This window comes from Labrus bergylta, chromosome 12, assembly GCF_963930695.1.
Source record: "Labrus bergylta chromosome 12, fLabBer1.1, whole genome shotgun sequence".
Classification (NCBI taxonomy): Eukaryota; Metazoa; Chordata; class Actinopteri; order Labriformes; family Labridae; genus Labrus; species Labrus bergylta.
In genome coordinates this window covers 5,224,177-5,250,301 of record NC_089206.1, presented here as the reverse complement: position 1 = coordinate 5,250,301, position 26,125 = coordinate 5,224,177, and the positions used below count along the sequence as shown (strand labels likewise).

Sequence of the window (26,125 nt, the reverse complement as noted above, 5' to 3'; positions counted from 1 at the left end):
ATGTATCAGCTGCACTGCATTTTCTGCAGGAAGACAATTAAAAATAATACTACTTTATGTTTCTCAGATACTTTTTTGCATTCATTTTTGTCCTTTACATTTTGCAGAATGTTAAAAAAATCCTTCCTACACATAACTGAACCTTTTGATAAAGTGAATCATGGTCGATGCGTTCACAGGCAGGCAGGCAGCAGAAAGGTGATAATGTATTACCAGCTGCTCTTTGGCATAAATTCATTCCACAAAGACGCGGCATATGCTGGTGGATCAAATGTCTTTATCCTGGTAGAACTTGTGTTGTTCTCTAAATTGAAAGAGCATAAGGTCCCACTTTTCACGCGACAATGCAAAGTCCTCACCTCAATAATTGTATCAGCGTGTAAGGAGCTTACTGTAATTACAATATTGTCTTCTCAGGGCCGCAGCCTCAAACATGAAACACACAAATCACCCATTTTTTAAATTAAATGGAAACTCGTCCGCAGAGAAGCAACACCAGGGCGGGACGGAGGGATTAACGTGTAAGTCTGGTACATTTAATATTTACAGAACAATCACACAATTAATCTGACAACGTGTTGTGTGTCTAATACCTGAACTGACTGGACCTCAACATTATCAGGGCTGTGCACAGAGGGGGGGAGGGGGGGGGGGTGTTTATAAGTGTCTGATCCAAATGTAACCCATCAGGCAGATTTTAAAATATGCACTTTAATCAAAACCAGCATGTTTTATTATCGAGCCTCTCTGAGTAAGTGTCTATAGATGTAATAGTAGAACGTGTTTATTTATAAAAACCCCACCTAAAAGTTTACAATTTAGCCAACGAGACATGACATGAAGTTTATCCAGCGGTTGTGTTTTACTTCTGAGAAATATAACAGATATGAATAAGGAAAGAGGAATTTATTTTTATCTTATCTCTTGTTATCTCAAGCCAAAGAGCAGCTGATATATACAAAATATGAAAAACACCTACAGTTGGTGGTTTAGGGAAGTTGGTGGTCCAGAAAGAAGCAATCTCAGTCAGGATTTCGACACTGCAAAACCTCAAATATTATCAAATGTTTTTGTCTAATTTAGTCATGTAAGCCACATGCATAATTTCAAGATCTTAAAATCTTTAAAATAAGGCCTGTGTTGCTCTTAATGAGTAAAGATAGTCGCCAATGCAGCATCTAAATTGACATGTTTTGACATAAGATTTATATCAGGAGTTGTCAGGTGAACGTGGCTTATATTAAGTACTCTTTGACTTTTTTGTTTTGCTAACTGGCTACAAAAATCAGGCTTTGTGTGCAACAATTGCATCCCAAAGTATAAGTTCAGAAGGCTCTCAGAAGGGAAAACATTCATCCACAGGGCCGACATAAACTGTAGAGACAGACAAGCAGCCACACACACATTCTTCTGTTTTTCCTCAAGTTTAAAAACACCAGACCGGACTCACCTATCAAACATGTTTCACCCACATTAACCTGGACTCTGTTATGATTAACAACAACCATCATCAACCCTCCTAAAGAAACCACAAACACTCTGAGGTATCTGAGGGATCAGAACATTAACATGCACTTTAACCAAAAACACCTTCTAATAAATGTTAGCCTCATTGTGTGTGTTTATAGATCTGAATGAGGACAAAGAAACAACAACAACAACAACAACAACAACAAAAAAGACACAAAACAACATATGTAAAAATGTAAAAAATAAACCAAGTAATAATAACTAACAAGTCATATAAGGGAGAACATGCAACAAAAGGTACAATCATGTTATATTTGATACCAATAAGTACAGGAAATGTACTGCAGTATGTAAAAATAAATATGCATGCAATAATGCATTTATAATAATAATAATAATCCATTAATATATAATGAATTATTCTAAAATAGATCATTTTGCATGATTAGCATTTGTACTTTAGATATTATATTATAAAGCTGAAACTTTTGTGATCATAATTTATTAGGAGAATGCATGACTTTTATGTTACTGAGCTTCCCTGTAGTGTAAAGAGTTTTAGTACTCCCCAAACCATTCAACACATTTTGAGAAGAAAACTACAGGAGGCTGCAGATGAAAAGTAATCTTCTTTAGGAGGCCTTGTGCATCCTTTAAGTCAGAGGTTTTGCACCGTGTGAACAATATCAGCGATAAAAAGCTGAAGCTTGAGACGGATTGAGACTCCATCGTTGTGCAGAGCTTTGCAGCCTGTGAACACAAGATGCTGAGGTGTCTTTAAAGGGTTAACAGGAGGAGGCGCAGCAGTGGTCAGCTCGGCTGCTCTGGGTGGAGTGAACTTTTAGAGACAATGTACTATAACAAATTAGCCAAGAGGACTACACTATGGCTGAGTGAAAAACACTCAGCGAACTGAAAACACCTCTTAAAAACACAAAGCAGGTCGACAGCTGAGATGAGTGATGTGAGTGAAGACGCGCTGCTGGATTATTTCTACTGCACCGGAGGCAACTCAGGCAGAGTGAAAAATGCAGAAATACTGAAGACATTTAAGCCTTTTATTGGCCACAGTGACTCGCAGTTGCGTGGTAAGTAAAGAGTCCTTATATCCTGGGGTTAACTTCAAATATAATCGCTTAAAAAAAAGAGGAAAATGTGAAGTAAAAGCGCGGCATCAGTCGGTACAGCGGGATGAATATCCAATGACCTCGTGTTTGCCTGACACTTCTCTCATTTCTCTCGACTGTTTGTAAAATGATTCATGTTTTTCTAAGAGCTTAACATTCCCCAAGTCTGTTTAAAGAAAAGGGCTTTAATGTCCTCTCATTGTTCCCCTGTTTGTGGAGCAGACATCTGGTTTGCATTAAAAGCCCCCCTCTCTTCTACAGCGCTACACTTCCAGCAGCAGGAATTGTGTCATTTCCTCCTCCAGGCTTTTTTAGCTGCCCGGTAACTGAGCGGAGACCGTGAACGCAACACATCACTGAAGTCTGACACCATTCACTGTCACATGAAGAGTGATCTCATCACACCTCCAGCAACACCAGGAATACCCTATAGAATAGAATAGAATAGAATAGAATAGAATAGAATAGAACAGAATGACTTTATTGATCCCAAACTGGGAAATTGTGGCGTTACAACAGCAGGTTATCCAAACACACAACATGAGTAAAAAACACAATATTAACAAATTTAAACATAATATAATATTAAATACAAAGTAAATAAACACTTAAAATATCAAAACTAAGAATGTGAATATATACAACCAGGATTTAACTAAACATTACTAGTCTTAAATAGGAAGATTAAATATGAAAGATTAAATATGAAAGATTAAATATGGAAGATTAAATGTAAATGTGCAAGAACAGAGTCATCATTATAGTACAGCTTTAACACTACTAATATTGCCTTTTTTTTTGTAATTAGCCTTTATTTTCTCAACTAATGGATTAGTTGTTTGCTTTGTAAAAAAAATGCTGAATTGTATCTCTGTGTTCTGATTTTTATAAACTGAGGAGTTTTGATAATGAACCTGGCGCCATTAAGAAACAGCTAGGCTAATGTTAGCGTTCAGAAATGTGTCAGTCATGTTAACTAGAAAGTGGTTCAACGCTAACTGCTGCTAGCTGTCTTCTAACATTAGCTGATGTACTGCATTCACACGGCGGCCAATTTTCCACATTCTTCACAGAAAATGTCGCAGCTAAGCTTAGCCGTCATCACGTCTTTTTTTAGGGTACAGTCAGTATAGTAGGCTACATACAGTCGGACCCCCTGCTGACTCAGCGTTATTGTCTGAAGACAGTACGGGGGGGGGTCACTTCATCCCCCCATTACACCTCTGTGACTTTCAGATTGAAGGCGAAACGTCACACGGGCGTAAATATGGTGAAATTAATGAGACGACAACATTTTTGCTCGAACTTCAAATACTGAGTTTTCAATTTTTGTTTTCAGTTTCTCTTGTGTCGTTCCATTATTTTACCTGGAACAGCAAGGTGACGTAATAAAGACGCAATTTATATTCGCACAGTTAGCAAAATGGCTGCCACAGAGTTTCGGTATATTAGCTAAAGTAAGATTAAACCTAGCAGCATTTAGCGTTCAACTACTTCGTAGATCAAACTGCTGATATTTCAAGTTACACAACAAGTCTACACATTCCTAGTTTATGATGTCAGCTAGAAAAATAGTTAAATGCTTAATAATGTAACAAGTTTCTCAGTTAGCCTTTGGCTTTTAATTCTTAAACTAGATTCTGGAAACCAAGAAGCAGCCCAATGATATTTTAGATTCCTTAAACGTTAACTTGAAAAAGACTTAGCAGGACACTCGGAAAAAATGACCGCTATGCTAATATCTTATTTTGTCAACAGTGGAAATAAAAACAGTTTACCAAAATAGAAAATATTCAAGAAGCTGCTCAGCTTATTTTTCAAACTGCTCAAACATAATAGGTGATTATAAAACATACTTGGCATTAACGTCAAGTTGACAACCTCACAACACATTTGTCATCGTAGCTCTGCATCGTAGGAGAGCTGAGAGCAGTTTTGCTGTATTTCTTGTAAATATGTTTCACTGTCTTGCTCTCTGCTGTTCCTCTCCACCCCCTGACTCTTCAGATCATTATGTAATCCTGCTCTGAATCATTGCTAACACACACAAAAAAGAAATCCTCTCATATTTGGCCTCTGCAGACAAACGTTGGTGATTACACGTTCTCCAATGTTATGCAGCTTTTCTCTACCTTTACATTAAAGCAAATGAAAGTCCTTCGGGATTTCACTTTGAAGTCTATGTGACAAATAGACATTATTTACTGTAATCTGATATATTAAAGCTACATCACAGGGAGGGAGTGATGTTTTACTGAATATCAGCACTGCTGTGATTTGGTCGTATCCTCACAAGGCCGATAATCACGACATCCAGAACAACGTCTCGACCTTGAGTGTGACGTCACTTTTATAAAACAGTTACACGAGCGGAAAATAGTGATAAAAGTGAAAATCAACAACAGATTATTATTTTACCCCACCAACTCAAATAGCTTCACAATTCAACTGAACCTAGACTGTTGCCAAGCAACCCAAACATTCTATTCTACTGCACTCTTTTTACTCTGTTGGTATCCATGGTTACCACAGAGCAGCACATGTTCAATGTCTTCATGAACCTTCACGTGTGTTTAAGGGTGCTCTTCACATTAGGCCCGATTGTTTTGACCGAACACGACTGCTCCCCGCCTCCCTCGCTGGTCTGTGTTCACCTCAGTAACATCGTTCCTTGCTTGAGTACACTTGGGTATGCACACAGTCCGATACAGGAGGTGGCAGTAGGCGCGTAGTTGGTTTGCAAATCTGCCAAGGAGCAGAAATAAGAAGAAGCATCCAAAGTAAACTTGCGGGCTGAGTCCATCCTGCTAACTGTGGATGTTTTTGTTATTTCTGAGACGCCAACAAGAACTCAGAGGATGAAATCACCGTTTAGAATCACATCATAAAGCGGTCCACTTGACTATTTGAGCACGGTTGCATTCACATCTCCCGCGGACAGTACTCGAGTACTCATGCCCAAGACCACCTCTTCCACCAGACTCGGGGCACAGTACCCGAGTACGGTACGTTTGTGTTCACACTGATCAAGTGAAACAGACTTTGGGGTCAAGCGTACTCTGACCCGGGCCCGGTTCCCTAATGTGAAAACACCCTTGCATTGGATCATGAAACCAGGGAAATTAGAGTCTCTTGTTTGATTCTGAGGTTTGAGATTGACAGATAAAAAAATATACTGTCAGCTGTAAGTGCAAACAAGAACTCCTGGCTTAGGAGGAGTGATACGTATGTGAAAAGTCCCAGTGATGTCGTTCTCCTTATATGGTCACTCATGGAATGCCTCTTGTCCAATCAGATTGCTTGGTTGGAACTAACTGTTGTTCATTTATAGACACAGCAGCAGCTTAGCCGTTTCTAAAAAACACAAGTGTGATGCAACCATATTCAGAATCTTTCATCTGAGCAACATAGCATTGAGTTTTTTAATAAATCAGTATTTTGTACCTGTAGAACATATTTTTGATGTTTTTCTTCCAAAGTTGCCTTGTTAGGGGAGTACAGGATTTATTGCAGGTCTTTTTTTGTGTTTGGACTGCATAAAAAGACCATTCAGTTCAAAGATAAGGAATACATGTGTAGCTACAGTTGTGAAACATTTCCAGCCAGGAGACAAATAATGATCCTGTAATGACTCATCAGATCCATCGAGAAGTGCCTTTATTACATTTGGCACTGTCTCCAGTGCAAACAGATTTTAACCTCCCTGAGTGTGTATCCAAAGTGACCTTGCCTCGCAGCATGTTGGGTCCAGATGCGATGTCAGCAGTGCAGTTGTTGACAGAGGTTTGAAAAAAAAGCTGCCAGCTGACGTGGCTGTCCAATTAGAAGAAGTGCTTCCCACACATTTAAAGTCTGTCCGAGCATGTGGATGCAGATTTCACAAGTGGTAATTGTGATGATAGTATTTTAATCATAATTAAGTCCACATGCATGGCTGGATGTAGACCCTTTAATGCGTTTTCATCAGATGTGAAAACTGGGGCACAGTGGGGAGTAGTGTAGCTGTGTTTGGAGGGAAGCGGGGGAGAGGGGGGAGGGGGGGGGGGGGGGGGGGGGGGGTCCTGAACATGTGTGTGCGACTGAGCGTTGTTTGTTTGTGCAGACCTCTGGCTAATAAATAACTCTCCTGCATACTGTGCAACTCACCGTGTTGTGCAAAGGAATTCTGTTGTTGGGGCAGATGTAAGTGGCTGCTTCCTTTTGGGTTTCCTGTTGTTGTGAGTGTGAGTCTTGTGAACTATCTCACTAGAGGGGGTTCCTTTCCGTCAACATCAGGAAAAGGGAAACACTTCGATTGTCCTGAGCCGCATGCCAATGCTCACCTAAACGCATGAATGGAATACCGAACGACGCCTGGAAAAAAAATTCTTGCGATTGGCTGTTTGATAACTCAGAGTTAATCACACAGTCTGCACACGTCTGAACATGTGCTTATCATGTAAACAAAAGGGGAGACAGATAGGTTATCTGATGAGCCCCGTCTGCTCGTCAGCTGCGGTTTGTTTGGTTCCCACAGGAAAGAATTACTGAAGGTCTGTAGTGACTCAGGTTTTTGCCTTTTGGGGATTCTCTGTGATCTTTCTGAATCTTTGCTGCAGGGAAACCTCTTTCCCCTGTCCCCCCCCCCCCCCTTTATTGAACTCTGTTACAAACTCAGCTCGTTCTGTGTGATCTTGCTTGGTCAGCCAGAAGTGTAATGGATTAAAAACGGCTTTGCTAATCCTGCAAACTGAAGCTCATAAAACCACACGTCTCTTGTCACTTTTTACATTTTCACGAGTCTAAATCTGGAAATACTTTTACGGTGAAGCATTTTCATTGAAGCTATTTTAAGATGCTGCAGTCGCCTTTCTGTCTTCATGTGAATTTGTTTATTGGAACTCTATTTGCTGTATAGATTGCTGAATGTGAGGGTGCTGCAGGGGTGACATTTGTTTGTAGGCTAAATAGGAAGCTAACAAAAGTTCATGACTGTTAACACCTTTTGAAATGTAAGAGCTCAGAATTCAACACCAACTATATTTATTTCCAGCGTTTGTAGGACAAAGTGGAAGTAGAATTGGCTTTGCTTCCTTGATAAACTCGATCACTTCACTTGGATTTCTCTTTGGGATTTTGAAGCATTGGACAAAACTTGTTAGCTATAAAGCTAACAAAGGTTTAGGAAAGTTACCTGCTTAATAACATCTTCTCAAATGAACACCACCTGTATGATTTTTGAAGCTTTTTTAAAACCCCTGAAGAAAAAGCGAAAGTTAGACTATTAGAGAAAGTCTTCATGGTGAGGTAATTTACTTCAGTTTTATATTAAGCAGGCATCATGGTAATGTTCAGACACCAGCGAGGTTTCATCATTTGGCTACTCGTCAGAAACCAACAAACCAACAAACCAAGATCAAGACATAAAAGTTTTAAAATTCAAAAGTTGGGTTTCCAAGTGTCCAATCGTCCCTCAGTGATGAATAAAGAACTTCTGGCCCTGATGAACTTTTGGAAAATATGTCTTCAATCTCAAACTTCTGCAAACTACCAACAGAATATCTTCAATCTCTTAGCAACACAGCAATCAGAAAACCAGCTGACTCTGTGATGAGGGAACCAGAAGCTAAAAAAAAGAGATTTCTTATTTGTATGTTTTCAGGCTCATTCCTGCAGCACTCCCATTAGAAGCTATATTTAGTTTTTCACATCAGATATTTTTCTCCTGCAGCTAAATACAGAGAGGAATTCAAGCTCATCATTGACCGAATCGCTGTGGTGAAGCCGGAGAACGTAAGTGAACTTTGAAATATTTTTTACCTTTTGTGGGAAGAAAACTGGACTTCAACTCTGTGTTCATATTTCTACTGTGAAGCATGAACAGGCTCATGTGGTGTGTGCGGTCTTCTGGTTAATATATTATGACTGGATGAGGAGTCGGGCCTGTGTTGACTTTTATATTTCTCTTAAGAAGGGTTCAGATTTGAGGTACTATCACCATGGGGGGCATCGGGTCAGGATGCAGGAATCCAACAAGACTTGATTTTATGTAACAGGTTAATTTCTTTTCAAGTTAGGTGAATCACAAGGGTAACAGAAGACACACATGGGATTGAACATCCATGCATTGCTGAACTGCTGCGCAGGAAGTGTACTAAAGGCGGTGCAGTAGGAAAAGAGAGGAAGTGAAAGGAAACAAAATAGTGAACAAATAGTGATCTTTACTACAATTTCACTAAACTGTTTGTTCCTGAAGGTTTCCAACAAAGACTCTGAGACTGCACATTACTATTTCCTTTATAAACTGGAACTGGAACCAAAACTACGACTAGATTCTAAACTAAAGTTATGATGTGTACTTGATTCATTTTTAGAATCAAACTGATGCAACCAAAGAAATGAATTAAACGTTTAAAGTTATTATGTGACATAGAGAGACAACAGGAGCGCTTCTGGTATTCCTGGCATTTCAGGAAATATGCTTACTTGTTAAGTATGAGATTGACTCTTAAATCAGCCTGAAAGATGTCCTGTGGAGATTTTTTGTTAACGAACTAGATAAATAATTTGGAATAATGTTGGTTTAAAGGGACACAAACATGGTGCTTATGTTGCGTTTTACGTTATTCATTATTTCTTGGCCTGTTGCAATTAGAAAAAAAAAAACATCATGCATTTTACATTATTTAATTAAATTAGAATTTGGGAAAAATCTTCAGTAACCCGAGTTAAAGATCCAACATGGCGGCTGCGTGCATCAGTAGTAGTTTAAGCTGTACACTATAGTGTTTATTAGCAGTTTAGTCTTCTTTTTGTTCATTTAAATGTGTTGTGTCTGCCATTCCCTCCACTATCTCCAAGAAGAGGCTCACAGAGAAAGAAAGGCCACCAACGGATTGATGCAAGAGCACACAAGTTATCACAGTGTCACCCACATGACCGTCACTGTGGGCTCTTTCTCCTCACACAAGAAGCCTTTTGTGCTGACTCACTGTCTCTGCCTCAGGGTGAGAAGTATCTAGTGCTGAAGAAGAAATACAGACAGATGCTGCAAGACCGAGACGTCAAAACCTCCGGGACGAGAGGGGACGAACAGAGACATTCTCCCGGCACGGTGGCGTGGGACTCGACAGACACGTCGACTTCTCCCGCTCGCCTTAAAGAAGAACAGGATGAGCCCATGACGTGCGGAGAGGCTCACTCTGCTGCGGAGGTAAAAAAATCTGCTCCCTGTTCTGTCCTAGTCTACTCGTGTGTGTGTGTGTGTGTGTGTGTGAGAGAGAGAAGTGATGATGACTCAGCAACAAACTCCCTGAGTGTGCCATCACTCCAGATCACCATGTTTACTCTTTATATGAATGAGGCGTTTATCTCTAAACAAGGCCGTCGTTGTCAGTGTGCTCTGCACGATGTGTCAGCATGTAATGTGGGCTGCACATGTAAACAGAGAAACACTCAGTGGAGCAGACAGAAGCTCTAAGCTAAGTTAGCTTGGATAAGAAATAAGAAGGTCAAAAGGGCTTTTATATAGAGGTCAGAGCTGTTTAATGCACAGAAGCACTTAACTGTTGTGAAAATAAACACTGTGTGCGGCTTTAATGCGCATAATCCTCTTGAAGTACTCCTACATATTGTTCCTGCTGTAAACTTTTAATCATAGATTTATAAAGATGAATGTGTTTTTGATGTGGCTGCTTTGATGGCGTCACTCGAGTGATTCAAACCGGCTCTGAAGCAAACATGAAGAGACCACACCCACATGGGGAAGAAGAAAAGAGCAGGCTAACTGTGTGTGTGTGTGTGTGTGTGTGTGTGTGTGTGTGTGTGTGTGTGGGGGTGTGTTAGCCTCAGCCAGCGCTCGACACAGCACCTAAGAGCTATGCTCACTCTGAGATCACAGGAAGTTTGTGTTTATAACACGTTATGTGTGTTCTCCTCCTGCAGCACACAACTCCTCTGCAGCTTCCTGTCATCCAAATCCATGTAACGTCAGAGCAGAGCAACGGAGACGATGAGCTGGATAAAGATTCAGGATCAAAGGTGATGATTCGGCTGATTGAGAGGGAGCGCTTGAATATTACAATATTAACTACTGGTTGCATTTCCATAGAACTTTTTTTGTAACGTGCAGTTTGATGTTTCTCAGTGGAATCGCTGACTGGAAACAGTTAAGCTGATTAAAAAGTTATTCTAATGTGCAAAAAAATGTTCAACTCACGACTTCCAGTGGTGCCGCAGTTGACAGGGTCAAACCCAAATTTCAGTTTTTGCCTCGGTCAGAATAAAAACACTCTGATGTGGGTGTGAGGAGCGTTCTGTCCAATAAGTTAAAAAAAACATAAAACTCCTACGACTGATCAGCTGAAGCATGACACATGAAATCAAATCATTACATTGATATTCTGTTATTGGCAGCTGCTTCAAACCCTCAGAAAACATTTAATAATCTCTCAAATAAGAATGCAGCACGAGCACAAACTGACAGGGATGTGAAGGTACATTAAAAACAAAATAGAATGTAAAATCAGTATCATCTACTACACCAGAAGGACTTGGGATCGCTGCTGCATTTTTGCAAACTATGATAACCCTAACACCCCCCCCCCCCCCCCCCCCCCCCCCCCCCCCCGAAAACCTCATTCTGCTCATTATTATGTAGTTGTTCCTTTTTTTAAGGTTTATTTTGGGTGATTTGTTATGCCTTTATTTGGTGATAGTACAGTGGATAGAGTCAGAAATCATCAGAGAGAGAGAGAGAGAGAGAGAGAGAGCGAGAGAGAGAGAGAGAGTGGGGAAGGAGCCATAGATTGGACTCGAACCCGGGCCGCCCGCTTGGAGGACTACAGCCTCTGTTCATGGTGGGAACGCACTAACATTTAGGCGACCTGCGCCCTGATTCTAGCACCTTTTGAACTTAGATTTTAAGTTTTCTTGAAGAATATTCTCTGTTACTTGAAGATATTAAGACGAACACTTTTCTGCTCATGCTCAAGTAAAGGAAATTAGTCTGACACATCAGTTTTTTAATGTATTATTTGTGATTATATGCCGTATAGAAACTCAGACTTAAAATCAAGAAAGTGATGTAGAGGTCAGTGCTTACACTCCAGCTGTTCCTCCTCTCCCCACCAGGTGGTGCTAAGTTAATTACCTGGATTTGTAACCCTGCAGTGTGAGGAGGTTTGAGTGGGAGGAGAACCTGATGGGGGAGCAGAAAGGGGAGGGGAGGGGAGGGGGGGATCTGCATTTAAATGAAGCTGGCTGTTATGATGTAAAGCAGCAGCATGTTGGACCTCATTAGAAAGATAATAATCGCCCGTGCCCATTAAAGAGATTGAGATATGCTGCTCTCCTTGATGCTCCAAACAATAGACACATGAAATATGCTGCAGTGTGTGAATAAAACACCGGCATCAGATTAAGAAGTGTTTGCTTAAGGTATTAGTCACACCATTGAACTGTGCATGGACGACACAGTGAGGACAATCGTTTCCCATGACTGAAGACATGCAGTGACTCCACACCTGAGGTCGGAGGTTTGGATCCAAGTCTCTCAACCTTTAAATGGAAATATTATAACTCTTTTATATCATGCTCCAAAATGTGGGATGACTCTCAGACTAAAAAAAAAAAAAAACACTTCTTTTAATTATAAAGAAGGAGGAGAACTTTTGTTTTGAACTCAGTAGAAAGATTCAACCTCTGGATTCAAACAACACAAGTCACATTCAGGACGGTACACATCAAACCCAGTTTCCAAACATGGTTTAAGGGGAACTGTTTTTAAAATTATTGTCACATTTTTACATTTTTCCTTCAAAAAAAAAAAAAAGGGGGGAATTTAAGTTTATTTTAGGACTCAAGAAAAGTGTTTACTTGTCATATATGTTGTTGTCATTTAAGCACAATGAGCTTACCTGTAATGAAATGTGCTTTATAAATAAACTTCTATTCTATTCTAAAAGAAGGGTTCATTAACTAAGGGTCCGGTGTCCATCTAGAGTTTTTTTCCCGGGCAGAAAAAGCGCTGGCTGTGCGCTGAGAAGAAAAGCGCTGCTCACCCGTCCAGTCTCTATGACAACAGTCTCTGTTGACAACTGCTACTGTATTATTATTTATTTCCCGATCAGACACAGAGCGAGGAGGATGTGGGTACAAGACACGATCTGTAGGAGGCTAAAATACAGGGAATATCATACTTTTTCTTTTTTTATTGAGTTTTGAGACATACAAATATATGTTCGACGGCTTCTCCAGTAAAATAAGAGTAGTTTTAAGTAAAAAACAAACAAACAAAGAAAAGGAGACAACTAGAACACAACACAAACTCAAACTAAGCTTGGCCGTTCAACGAGTTACAAAAAGAAATAAACACAGTATGTATTTGAGGTACATTAATCAGACGGGCTATAAAAGACAAAAGAAGGAAAGGAATATCATACTTTTTGAAAAAGATTATCAGCTCGAGCGCTCGGAGCAGCCGCACAAAAATGGCAGAGAGCTTGTAAAAAAAAAAGGCGCTGGACACGGACCCTAACATTTGTTTTTACAGGTACTGATGGTTCTGTAGGTTCCTGCAGTAGAACAGGTCTTAATAGTTCTTATGGATGTTTTGCTTCACTTCTCTGCTGAGGCCAAAACTACCTCAGAACAAGTAGTGTTGGGAATGTATGTTGGCTGTAGGGACAATTCATTGGTAAGCTTCACTTTGATTTAAACATTTTTTAGACTAAGTAGCTCCCAGTTTAGATTGAATGATTGCCAATTGCTAAACACTTGTTTAACGTAGTTACTAGAACTAGTGAATTAAACATTTATTAGTTTTGGACATCCCCTTGTGTAATATTTAGGCATCTTGTAAAAAATCAAAAACAGATCTGTACATCATTTACATCCTGATGAAAAGTGAAAATAGTCACTATAACTCAAATTCTAAAGTAAGAGTTCCTCGGTCTCTCTCTCTCTTTTCATGCCTAACAATGTTTTCTCTGCGTGTTATTATCGTCTTTTTCCAAAAAGTATGCAGAAGTGGAATGAGCTGGATAAATACGAGCCTGCACTTTTCCTGTTCCGCACGCTGACGTGTGACAGTTTGTGTGTAAGACATAAAAAGAGCCGAGTGTTTGGACATCACGTCTGTGTGATGTGAGAATGATCTGCAATCAAGTCCTCAAAAACAAAAAAAGACCATGTCTCCCCTCTCACATAAATCAGCCTCAGTGACACTTTTACACACACACTGCTGGAGTGAGTGTTCCTCCTGGTGATGAAAACACACACACACACACACACATTGTTGGGGTGTTGTTTTTGGGTTAATTGTTAATTGGATTGTTATTCATTACCCCTTATGTGTGAAAACGCCACCTCCGTCTCGCTGCCTCATTACCTCTCGATCAGTCTGACACCCTTTTGGTCACGTCTCGTCAGCTGGAAAACATCACAGCAGTGTGAGCGCTGAGAGTGTGTGTGTGTGTGTGATGCTGGAACATCACTGTGGGACCATTATGACTGATTACAGTAAACTTGGAGGTATTGTGTCACCACTGAGTCGTCTGTTTTCTGTCTTTCAGTCCGAGTCCGAGCAAGACGAGGAGAGTACGGGCAGTATGGGCTCTGCTGCTGTTGCTGTAAGTCCTTTATCATCTTTTACCAAAGTTTTTCTATTCATTTATTATGTTTTTGTCTCGTGTTTTTGTTATTAAAAAGAGAAACGAAAATGTAATAGTAAAATATTGAAGGCGTTAAGTCTCCAGAGTTTGAGTTTCTTTCACAGATAGTTGACCAGGAGGGTTTGGTTTTTTGGAAATCCACATCCACTCTCTCTCTGTGGTGTCACATCTCTCAGCAACCTAATTCCCTTTAAACCATTAACAGAAGTAAAACAGTGTGCAGTGTGATCATGGGTGTCTCCCACATTGTGTCAGTTGGCCGTGACTCAGTCGTTTGTAGGAAATGGATTAGAGGTTTGTAGTTTCAGCATTATCAAAAGAGGCCACAACAGGATGTGGACAGTAGGGTGTGTGAGTGTGAGTGTGTGTGTGTGTGTGTGTGTGTGTGTGTGTGTGTGTGTGTGTGTGTGTGTGTGTGTGTGTGTGTGTGTGTGTGTGTGCAAGTCTGAGCTCTACCTCCCGTCTCTGTTGCAGCTGGATCCGATAGAGAAGGAGTGGATCTACTCTGCTGCCGGTGCTCGGGTCCCTGACCTCTCTCAGCTTCTCAGACAGGACCCCACGCTGGCAAATAAGAAGGTATAGCCCCTCCCCTCTGCTCTGCCGGGTACACAGGATCATTCCGTGCTCAGAATGTGTGTGAATGTGGTGATATCCCCAAAATAAAGTCTGAAGTAGCACAAAACTAGAGCAGCCGTTTAAAGAACCCTCTAATCAACTCAGTTCATCAAACAGTCGACAACATGAGCAACAAGGGACTACATTCAGTTCCACTAGGCCACAAAAGTCCAAACTCCAGGGAGATAGTGGGGATGTCATGATACTGGAATTTTAAACTGTGTTATGATACTAGCAATAATCAAATGATGTATATTAGATATTAGAGGTGGGGAATTTTTTTTTTTTATTGGTATATTTTCTGAGATTTTAAATAGATTAATAACTTCCAAAAATAGATTTTTTATTTTTTTTTTTTTTTTTTATATATATATATTTTATGCATTTTTCACATAAACACAGAACAAGACAGCACAAACGTAGCCAAATTACTGAATAAAATATATATATATATATATATATATATATATTTAAAAAAAACAACAATAACATACATGTGTAGATTTATTTTTTATTTGTGGCTGATTAGTGCTAAGAATCGAAAATAGATTCTCAATCGAATCGTGACACCATGAAATCAAAATCCAATCGTGAGACACCCAAAGATTCCCAGCCCTTTCGTCGCAGGGAAATTAAAAAGTTGAATCCTAGACAGCCAATTTTGTGTAGTTTCTTTTTTTCAATCATCAAAAATTGCAAGCAAATTCCTCCACTCTACCAAAATCCATACGTCAGCAACGTCTCAGGATGTTACCAACGTGTCTGCTCAGTTTCAACATCGCTCTCTCTTCTTCCTCGCGGCAGCCTCTGGTTAAAAATATGACTGAAGATCTGTCGTTTTTCTAAATATTTTCGGTACTTTTCAAAAGTATCGATCATTTACATAAAGGAGATTTTAACATTTAAAAATGTGAATAAAGTGAAATGTTTGCTAACTGTCCAGTGGTTCAGGAAATATTAGGTAGGAGTTTGCTGTGTTGGGCTCGGTCTGTTCATCAACTCTTATAACCTGTGCACAGCTCCATTCACATAATGATGAAGTACTGTTAGCCTGTAGTATCATGATGTTGATGAAGGGATGCAGAGTAGATGAAACGATCGAGAGAAACGAGGAATAAAGCTTTATCTGTTACCATCTGAACGTCAAACAACCCACTGTCAACGCTCAACAGGTCTCTGCTACCCTGTGGAGGGAGGAGACTCCTTCTCGTCCATCCAGACGTCAGAATCACGTCCAAAATTAAATGGAAAGAACAACAAGACACGCACGTGTGAAAATCCAATGTGCCCACTGTTGTTTTTTTCTTATTTGTCAGCGGGCTTAAAGGCTAAATCTTTACCCACACAAGAATACGTAAAACACACTTTGAAGTTCCTGGTTTAGTTCTGATGTGTAGCTTCTTTGTTTCCATTGTTGTGCACATTGTGACAGCGATATCGCTCATTTCTCAGACCTCGGCGATCCCCTTGGGTTGGTGCAAGAGTGTAGAAACTGAAATCAATAAAACAAAGAAATGCATTTTAAATAAACTGAAGTCTCTCTCTTTCATGCAAGTTAAAAAAAAAAGTCATTAATCTACTTTCTTCTGTTTTCTTTCCTTGTTTTCGGGCTCAAACCAGGACTTCACCTCTGTGAGTATTAGCAGGATGTCTTTAGCATGCTCTTCTTACTGTGCTGGATGATGAGTTCTGACTTCAAGCCTCTTATTCTCTCATTTTGACCCACTGTGGCTCCCGACTGTGACCATGGACATCCTTCGTAGGGGGTAAGTTTCAATACTCACAACACCACCTGTTAGAGGAGTAGTTCATGTGCACTTTGTCTCTGGTTTTGTCTCTGGTCCATCTTCTCTTCTGTGTTCGTGCAGTTCAAAGCGCGATCTTCTTCACTCCCAGACCTGCGTTCTGCTTGTGTAACTTTCACAAGCTCATTCTGCCGAGAGTTTCTCCCTTAATCGTATTCTGAGAACCCTGTGTTTAAAACATCCAGATCATGCATTTCAAAGGTCCACTATCAAAAGGATTATGAAAGATAGCTTTTTAGCTCCTGTGCCCCCCTGACAACCCAAATCCTTTTATTTGTCTCCCCGTGCGCTTAAGAGATTTGAGCTCATGTTTGTTGTCCCTCCCCTGTGTCACAGTTCTCACACTGTCCTGTGGCCGTGGCGGACCACCTTCTAAGAGTGGCCCTAAGCCTCCGCCATCCCCACCCGGACAAGATAGCACGGCCGCCATTGAAGTGCAGGGGCGATGGTGGGGGGAGATTAAGGAGAGTCTTAATGCCCCACAAAGACTTCACCCACTTAAAGATAATCTGAAAGTAATAGAGCAGGCTGGGATTAATTGTAGAACAATGCAGGTTGTGTCCCTGGGAAGGTGCTAAGTCCCCCTCGGGCCTCTTTGATGTTCCCCCTTTAGCTCTCAGAACCCTTCCCTCGTTCAGCGGAGGTGGATGCCTTCACAGAGCTGGCGTACACGAGATGCCGCCAAAAAAAAATCATGAGGCTCCCGATGATTTACGAGTCTACTGTGTAAATCCAGGTGCTGTGGTGTTTGATCTGCATTCATCATGTCCAGACGTGGCTGCAGAGAAGTCGTGTTAAGTTTACCAAGTACAAGGCTCTAAATCACATGTTTGACCAGGACTGAAGGATTACTCTTCATCCTGGGAGGACTTAAGTGTTTCCTGCTCTGACCAAATGTTTGTTGAGATCAGGTGGTTTTCAGAGGTATGTACTTCAAAAGATCGGTCGGGATAACCAGGTCTCACCTGATGAGCCTGATTTATACTTTTGAGTTCAATCTACAACTGAGGTATGGAGTAGACACGGTCTATACGCCTAAAATGAAACTCAGCCTTTGCTTCAACCCCGAGAATTAGCATTTGCAATAAACTTAAAGCCTTAGCCGTTACCTTAGCTGTAGCATTAGCCATTAGCCCAGCTGTAGCCATAGCTGCAACAACAGTCGAGCCCTAGCTTTTATCTTAGCCATAGCTTCAGTTGTAACCCAAGCCAGAGCCCTAGCCTCAATCTTAGTACTAACTTTAGCAACAACCCTCGCTGAATCTTTAGCCGTAACCTTAGCTGTCATTTTAGCCACAGCGATAATCTCAGCCATGGCTTTAGTTGTAACCTAAGTCATAGCCTTATCATCTGCCTTGGCCATAACCTTAGTCATAGCCTTACTAGAAACCTCAGGAATATATCTAGCCTCAGCCAAAACGCTAGCTGTAGCTTTAGCCGTATCGTCAACCACAATCTTGGCGGTAACGTGGGTTGTAACCTTAGCTGTGATCTTAGCTTTAGCCTTAGCCATAAGCAAAGCCGAATATTCAGTTGTACACAATGTCATACAGTAACCCAAGCCTCAGATTATCGTTAGCCGTTGCTTCAGTCACAACTTTGGCTGCAGCTTTTGGCTGTAACCTTAGCTGTAGCCTAGCCATAAACACAGTCAAAACGTTAGCTGTTCCAACAGTCGAGCGGTAACTGTCACCAAACAATTTCTCTATCTATAAATACAGCTAAAGCCCAAAGCTTTAGTCGTAACCTTGGCCTTAGAATTAGCTGTAAACCCGAGTGAATCCTAACCAGTAGCCTGATCTGTACTTACCCAGGATTGTAGCTACATATTGTGCTGACAGTGATTCTTCTTCTTTCATATCGTGGCAACCAAACTACAGTGTTGGCATCCACATGAAGCTAAAGCTGATGTCTATATGTGTATGGTTTAAAGATATTGCTGTAACATCAGTAAAAGTTTCATTTATTAGCGCCAATTCTAACGAGATTCAGTGGAACTGCAGAGCAACACAATTCAAAGCTCAGGTAGAAATCCGTCTTAATTAATCTGAACATATCTCGCTCTAAAGTCTCTTCTTCTCTTGCTTCTCTCCTCATGACGTGGCCCCTGTGCTCCCGCTGTGACGGACTTCCTCCTCCACACAGTTTGTAAGTACATCATTAGCCCATCACTCCTCTCTGTCTTCCTCCACATCAAGTGTCACAGCTCACCAGCCATTGTGTGTCCTGTCCATGTGAGCCCTCTTTAGCCTCCGCTTCCCTCACCGGGGAGCGTGTGGCGGGGGGGGGACAGAGATGTCCCCTGAGTGATTGGACAGGTGAGGGCGGTGGGACAGGGGGGAGCTCACCCCGGTAGGCAGGAACAGAGACGCAGGAAGGGAAGACGCCGCATCCTGTTTTAGCCTCGTCCATCACCACTGCCCACTGGGAGACCCGCCGAGCTGCCCGTCAAACAGCCGTTCAGCCAATCTGTCTTCAGATGTGACAACGGGCAGACAAAAAGAGGCAGAGATACACAAGCCAGACAGCATCTATCACAATCTGTCTGCCAGACGCTCGACACTGAGAGGTGTAGCTACATATCGCTTTACGACTTTCTCCTTCAGTCGGTAAAAGCTGAAATATTTCTCCTTCCAGCTACTGGAACGGTTTGTTGTGCTACCATTAGCACAATTAGCCTCATAGCCCCTAAACACAGAAGGACTCCTGTCCTGTTCCAGCGTTGCATTGGCCCTACAACACTTATTAGCTGGTCCGCAGATGTTTCTTGACTCCTGACTTCATCTGCTTCTTTTTTTTACCACAGAAATAAAAATTCTGAATATCGCAAGAAAATGTTTTATTTTTTCCCCCCCAAGTTTTTTGCAGGTCAAACAAAAAGCTCTGAATCAATTACAAAGGGACATATTGGTCCACCGGTTTAGCCCTGTGGTTAAGAGTGCGTCCCATTTACAGAGACTGCAGTTCTCGCAGACCATCCTGGGTTCAAGTCTGGCCCTCAATATTTGCTTCAGCCTTCTATGATTTTCTCCCGATCTGTCCTTTCAAATTAATTCATTAAATGTACCAAAACATATATTTAAAAAAAGAAATGACAAACTGCGAGTAACTTTTGTATGAACTTGGAAAAAGAGACGAGAGCACAGATGGCCTAGTGGTTAGGTCATGCCCCATGTACAGCTGGCAATAGTCCTGAAGGTTCAAATCCGAGATGCAGCTCCTTTCGCACGTGTCAGTCCCCACTTTCTCCCTATCAACAGTCCTATTCAAATACAGGAATAAAATGCTCTAAAAGGCAAAAAGAGAGGCACCTGACGTGAGCACAATGCATCTTGGGAAACTGGTTTATATAGTGGGGGAACATGCACCAAACAGCGTCAGGATGGGGAGTCAAACCCGCGTCCTGCAAAGTTTTTATTTCTTAAGAAGTCTGTTTTCAAGAATGTAAAAGACGTAAATAAAAAAAATCAGTTTTTAAGTGTTTCAAACATCCTCAGTTGAGAGTTAATTCAGTTACTGTTTGATTCACTATGTTAGGGGACGGGCTCTGAAAAGATGCAAGTGGTTACTTGGCCCACATCTGCACCGACGCTTTGCTTTCACCTGTTGATGGCCCATAATTACACAGCTTAAAGTGTGCAGGGGGAAACTGTGGAGATCACAGATGTGGTTCAAACAGGTGGATGTGGTTAGCAGTTTGTGTTGTACGTACATGTGTCTGTTATTTTCACATCTTTGTGCGCGGACATGTGGGTGTGTATCTCTCACGGCCGTGTCCCGGGGCCCCTGTGTTTCCCTCCCTGACGTGTGCTGACAGTAGTGGGCTGATGTCTGGGTGGGTCTCCACTCTGCAGGTCACACCAACATCATCAATCTTCCCCCTGGTGACAGGTGGCCGGGCCCCCTCACTGTGGGCACAGTGCTGTGTTGTTTTGTAATTAGGCAGGAAACCATCTCTCCATCTCTCCTCACTATTCCTCCATCCATGCGCTCCCCTCTGTGCACAGCTGGCTCTCTGCCCTCACACAGCCAATGAGAAGCCCCCCCCCCACCCCGCTCACCTTAACACTACTTGTAATGATGCTTCAGTAATGACCATACCAGACAACAGTGCAGAAGAATAATGCACAACTCGTTTGTCTTGTTGCACACAGACCGCTCTGCACTGGGCTGCCAAACACGGCAGTGAGGACATGGCTACTCTGGTGGCTAACGCCGGAGCTGACGTCAACACCAAATCAGTGAGTGCATTTCAGTGGGCTACAAGGGGCACTCCAGCTATTTGAAAATAGTCCCGTCAGACTGAATACCTCAATCCTAACTCAAGATCACCTCGATGACACCCAAAGGTCATTTTCACTCACTGAAGTCTGTGCAATGAGTAAACTAACTTTGTAACAGGGCGTTCACACTCACAGTATATACTCCTGAAAAAACACATTTTTCGCTGGGACCTCACCCGGAGTTTCTCCTGCCAGACCCCTAGTATTTTTTTCCACAGAAAGTCCGAGTGGGCTGAAGTGAGAACGCAGCAGGATATTCTCTGGAGAATTCACATCGAGCCAATTGGAGGGGGGGAGTGATGTTTATATATGTTACTGCTGCACGGTGCATAGAGTGTCTGCACGAGACCGCTACGATCTCTGTGCACTTAATTAAACAGTACACGTTCACTTAAGTAAATGCTACATGTAGCATTGATATAAAGGCAATTATACTCTTTATAGCATCTTAAAGCAGACTCTGTTGCTTCGTCCGCTAATTATGCGTCGCTTTTTTTAACCTCAGGAAACCCCCCGCCCCCCTCTCCCGACTGACAGGGATAGTCTCCCGCTGTGATGAGCATATGTGAACAGACAGGTCAGGAGAATATCCAGGGAGGTCCTCCTGAAATGATTTAGATATTTTCAGGAGTGTATATGTGAAAACAGCTTCAGTGAAATGTGTGGAGTGCCCCCGCTTTAAATCTACTCGTCTGTGCAGTTCTCTTCTATTAGACGGACACATTCACTGATTTCTTTGTGGTGTTCTTTCTTTCAGCATGTGAGTATCCAGATGAAGAAGTGATGGTTATGTACAGTAAGCTGCTGTCTTTTTTTTTTTCCTTCTTCTCTCTCTCTCTGTGATGTAATGATCCTAAATGATGTGTGTGAACATCCAGCTGTGAAAATGGATTTACAGCAGCACGTGTTGCGGGGCTGCAGGAGTGCTCCGCTAATAAATCACGTCATGTCATGTTAATTGTCTCAGCAAAACAGTGCGTCTATGTGCCGGCATGCACAACCCAAACGACGACGCAATTTTCACGGAATTGCCGAGCAATTATGTTTTTTGTCATTATCTCGTGTTTCCATAACCTCTGCTAATTTGTGTGTTTTTTTTCCTCACGCTGTTTTCATTGGCTGCGTTTTGGGACCTTGGGAAACCTGCAGGGGGTATGTACTAAAAGCCCTTCCAGCTCTTCCAGCCCTGAGATCAATGTGAAACTGCATTAACCCTTTATGTGTCAGTGTTAACGGTGTGTTTGCATTTAGCAGCACTTATAGAAAATTACAACAAATGTATTCATTTCAACTTTTAGATTTTTTTAAATGTATATTTCCTTTTGTTCTCCTCCTGTTTCTGTCCTGCAGGGATACACTCCTTTACACATCGCAGCGTTACACGGTCACCAGCACATTCTAGACCTGCTCACGGGAACATATGGTAAAAACAGCTTTCATTGATCCCACAGTTAACAGCTCAACAGCAGTGTTGCATCCGGATTAGAAGTTATTTCAAATTAGACGTGGGGAAAAAAGATTCTCAGCCCTATTTAAAAAACAAATAAAACTTGTAATCTTGTGTTTCTGGTTGGGATATCATTTAAATAGAAGCCTTTTGATCACATCAGTACGACGGAGGATTAGGGCCACGTAAATTGTTTTTTTTTTTTTTAATTTTGAGATTAAAGTCGTAAATTTACAAGAATAAAGTCGCAGTGCTCTTCTGATATAGACTATAATAACGACTTTATTCTTTTATTCTTTAGAGTTTAAGAGTTCTACTTTCATAATTTTCGCGGAGGCTGGCCTCAAACTTGTTAATTTACGACTTTATTCTCGTTAATTTACGACTTTAATCTAGAAATCTTTTAACATGGCCCTAATCCTCCGTCGTACATCAGTGTTTAAAAGCATTACAAATAAATTGTCCTTCACATAATTCAGACTTTTCTTCCATGCTGACTCAACACTTTCACAGTAGAGGTGCAGTTAATCAGTTTCAGAACAAATCTGTGTTTTTGTTTACTTGTGGATCATTGGATTGTTTCTTTTTGTTTTGGGTGTAAAGTGTCAGTAAAGTAGCTTACCTGCTCCTCACGTGACCAGTCTCTACAGCTTATCAGACGTTTTCTTTATTCAGGTGCCAAAGAAAACTTGAGGGACTACAGCGGCCATCTTGCCTGCCATTATCTGAAAATCAAAGAACCAGAGGGTCCAGAAGAAGACTGCGAGATACGTGAGTGTCTCATTCCTCCGCTGAATTCATCAATATTTGATGACTGACTTTAATTATTAATGCTGGTATAAATTTAATCTTTAATTTAAGTGTTTTCCTCTCTGACAGTCATTTGCCTGAAATCATTGTTTTGTAGTTTGTGCACCAGTGAAGCATCTTGTATCTCACTTTTAACACATGCTACAGTAATGAAGTTTAATTAAAATATTACCACAGCAACTTTTCTTTTTTGTGATCACAGAGTTTCAAGTCACTCAGGCCAGAGAGCGAGAGCGAAACAAGAACAGGAAGTTGGTGTCGTTGTTCCACTCTAAGAAGAAATGGGGCTCGGCGGAGGATCTGGCTCCCATCGAGGAGGAGAGGACGGCGTCTCATCAGCTCACCCTTCCTCCATTCAGACCCAGGAAGTTCTCCCGCTGAGGGAACACGGGGGAACGTCTATGACTTCCCCCGTGTCTGCTACACTCACACATCCACCAGGTCCTCACAGTCACTCACATGTAGCTACACACAGAGTGTAAGCCTACATGTATGTACAAAGTGTTAACACAAATCATGTAACCAGGATCATACACGTTCTACCAAAACACCACAACAGCTTCATGATTACTGAACCAACACATATGGAATAGGAGATGTTACAGATGATGCTTCGTCTTTTTTGTGTATCATCGATCTGAATGCTCACCACTAAAGTATTTCTTGAAGCCTTTAAAATGTTAGAGCTATTGCTAAATGTTACTTTTGCCTTAATGTTTCTAAATCAGCTCAGGCCAAAATGTTTCTTTGAGCTTTGTTGGTGCTTCAGGGAGCAGCTCTGCAAATGTGTCAATGTGATTTCAATTCATCTTTCTGTACCGTCTGAAAACACCACCGCACCTTCGGCAGCACTGCATCCTATAATCCTATTTTTTTAAGCTGCAGCTTTGATTTTTCTTGCAACAGGATGTTGTGTGTGTGATGGAGTGTCCATGTTGATCATAATGAAGGAACATGTGACAGAGCGGATCAAGTGTCGCTCTATAACGTGTTTCTGGATTCATTGAAAGCCAGCAGTAAAGATGTATCAGGCCTTAAAAACACAGACAGCAAAGCGAAAAGTTCTTTAAACTTTTCTTGGAATTTGTTCTCCGAATGAAAAACGTAGAAAATACAGACTTATCTGTTTAAAAATGCATTTTAAGATTTTATTTCCTGGACTTTAAAAACATAATTCTCTTGAAATTTCAGTAACCAAAAAGTTTTAGACTGATTTGCTCCGTAGTCAAAATTACATTTTTACTGAGAGAATTATTTTGAAATCACAGCTTCACTCTAAGCTGAGGGACTGTGAGAAAAGTATTAGCATACGGAGGAGGGTTGAAACGAAGGTTGTTTCAACGTTTTTGAAACTAATGTTTTAAAATGAAAGTCTCTTTTATTTGTAATGATGGATAGTATCAAAGTACCAAAGCTTTAAAAAAAAAAGAAATCCACTTCACACCTTTAGTTATAGTTTGAACCAAAACGTGCCACGAGAGAGAAAGAGACAAAAAACATTGCTAAAGTTTTTCTATAAATACAGAGTGTGCAGGACTTGGTGATTAAAAAAGAGAAATTTGATGTGCTTAGAACTTTTATTTTTGTTTATACAAGTGTCATACAGTATGGGAGTTTAAAAATGTGGTGTCCTAACGACCTGAGTGAAAACATATGTTTCACTTTCTAATGGAGTTTAGACATTTGACTGTTTTTTTTGTCATCATCCTCCTCCTGTTGATCAAGCTCGCATCAAAGGCTCATATGTCGGGGCGTCTTTTGCCTATTGGTTAGTGCGCGTGCCCAATGATCAGAGACTTAAGTCCTCGAGAGCGGGCGGGTTTGAATCCGACCTGTGGCTCGTTTCCCTGGATGTCATTCCTCTCTCTCTCTCTCTCTTTCCCTGATTTCTGATTCTATTCACTGTCATATCTCTAAAATAAAGGGAATAAAAAGAAGACCCTCAAATAAACCTAAAAAACAACAATAAAACCCTCATAGGTCCAACTGAACTTACATTTTTTGTATTTAAATTGCATGTTAACTTTTTCAATAAGACGTTCCATTCTAACGCTGCGACTCTTTCCCGTGATTATATGTTTAAAGGGCTTTTCATTCATTTCTTATTTGTTGTAAAACTTTTGCTTGAGTATTCAGTGTCGTTGTAAAGAAGTTTTTGTTTTTTTTCCCCCATGCTGATTATAATCTGCCTTTGTCACATATTTGCACAATATTTATATAATGAAGATATTTTGGTATTAAACGGTATTTTATATCGACCTGTATGTCTGTGTCTTCTATTGAAACCACATTGTTCACGTCTACTTCACTGACACTCTGGAATCACCAGCGTCAGTCTCATTCATCTTTGAACTGTCTTGGTTGCTCACACAGTGTTTTCTCATAATGCCCTTTTTTTTTCTCTCTCTCTCTCTCTTCCTTTAAATACAATAACGCTGCTTCTTTAAGCTGCCTTTGATCTCACTTTTAACTACCTGACTTTGCTGGCTACAGATGGAGTAAATATGGGCCCTGCTAACTCTCCATACGGCTTTAGACCTTAAATCCTGATTAGCTGAAAAGGACAGCACTTGCTTTTGGGTCCTGGATATCAGACGACACAGAGGGGAACAGAGGCGAGTGTTTTTGTGCTTCATTTTTGAAGCGAGGATGTTGGGGGGGATAAGAGGGAGTTTCTGTAATAGATACTTATCTTACTGCCCTCAAGCCCCTCAAACAAAGTCCCCCTCTGAAGAGATTATAACCCAGGGAGGGCACATTAACTCTAATCCAATGCTTTGAGGCCCTCGCACCCCCATACCACCCTCTGCCCCACTTATTCCAACCCTTCTGTTGTTGGGGGGCTACCTTGTATCTGGTGCATGTATGAGCAGAGCCTGTGGCTACACGAGGGCTGTGTGTGCGTGTGTGTGTGTAT

General features: G+C 41.2%; 1 protein-coding gene across 1 annotated transcript; it reads left to right on the top strand.

Annotated features, from left to right (window-relative positions):
• Positions 1 to 2,266: 2,266 nt before the first annotated feature.
• LOC109996991 (ankyrin repeat domain-containing protein SOWAHC) lies at positions 2,267 to 25,466 on the top strand. Its single transcript, XM_065961372.1, has 11 exons — positions 2,267 to 2,558; positions 8,308 to 8,369; positions 9,583 to 9,789; positions 10,521 to 10,616; positions 14,150 to 14,206; positions 14,723 to 14,824; positions 20,362 to 20,376; positions 20,823 to 20,915; positions 22,302 to 22,374; positions 23,074 to 23,169; positions 23,411 to 25,466. The coding sequence occupies exons 1-11, from the start codon at positions 2,426 to 2,428 to the stop codon at positions 23,587 to 23,589; spliced, it is 1,113 nt and encodes a 370-aa protein (XP_065817444.1). The 5' UTR covers positions 2,267 to 2,425; the 3' UTR covers positions 23,590 to 25,466.
• The last annotated feature ends 659 nt before the right edge of the window (positions 25,467 to 26,125 follow it).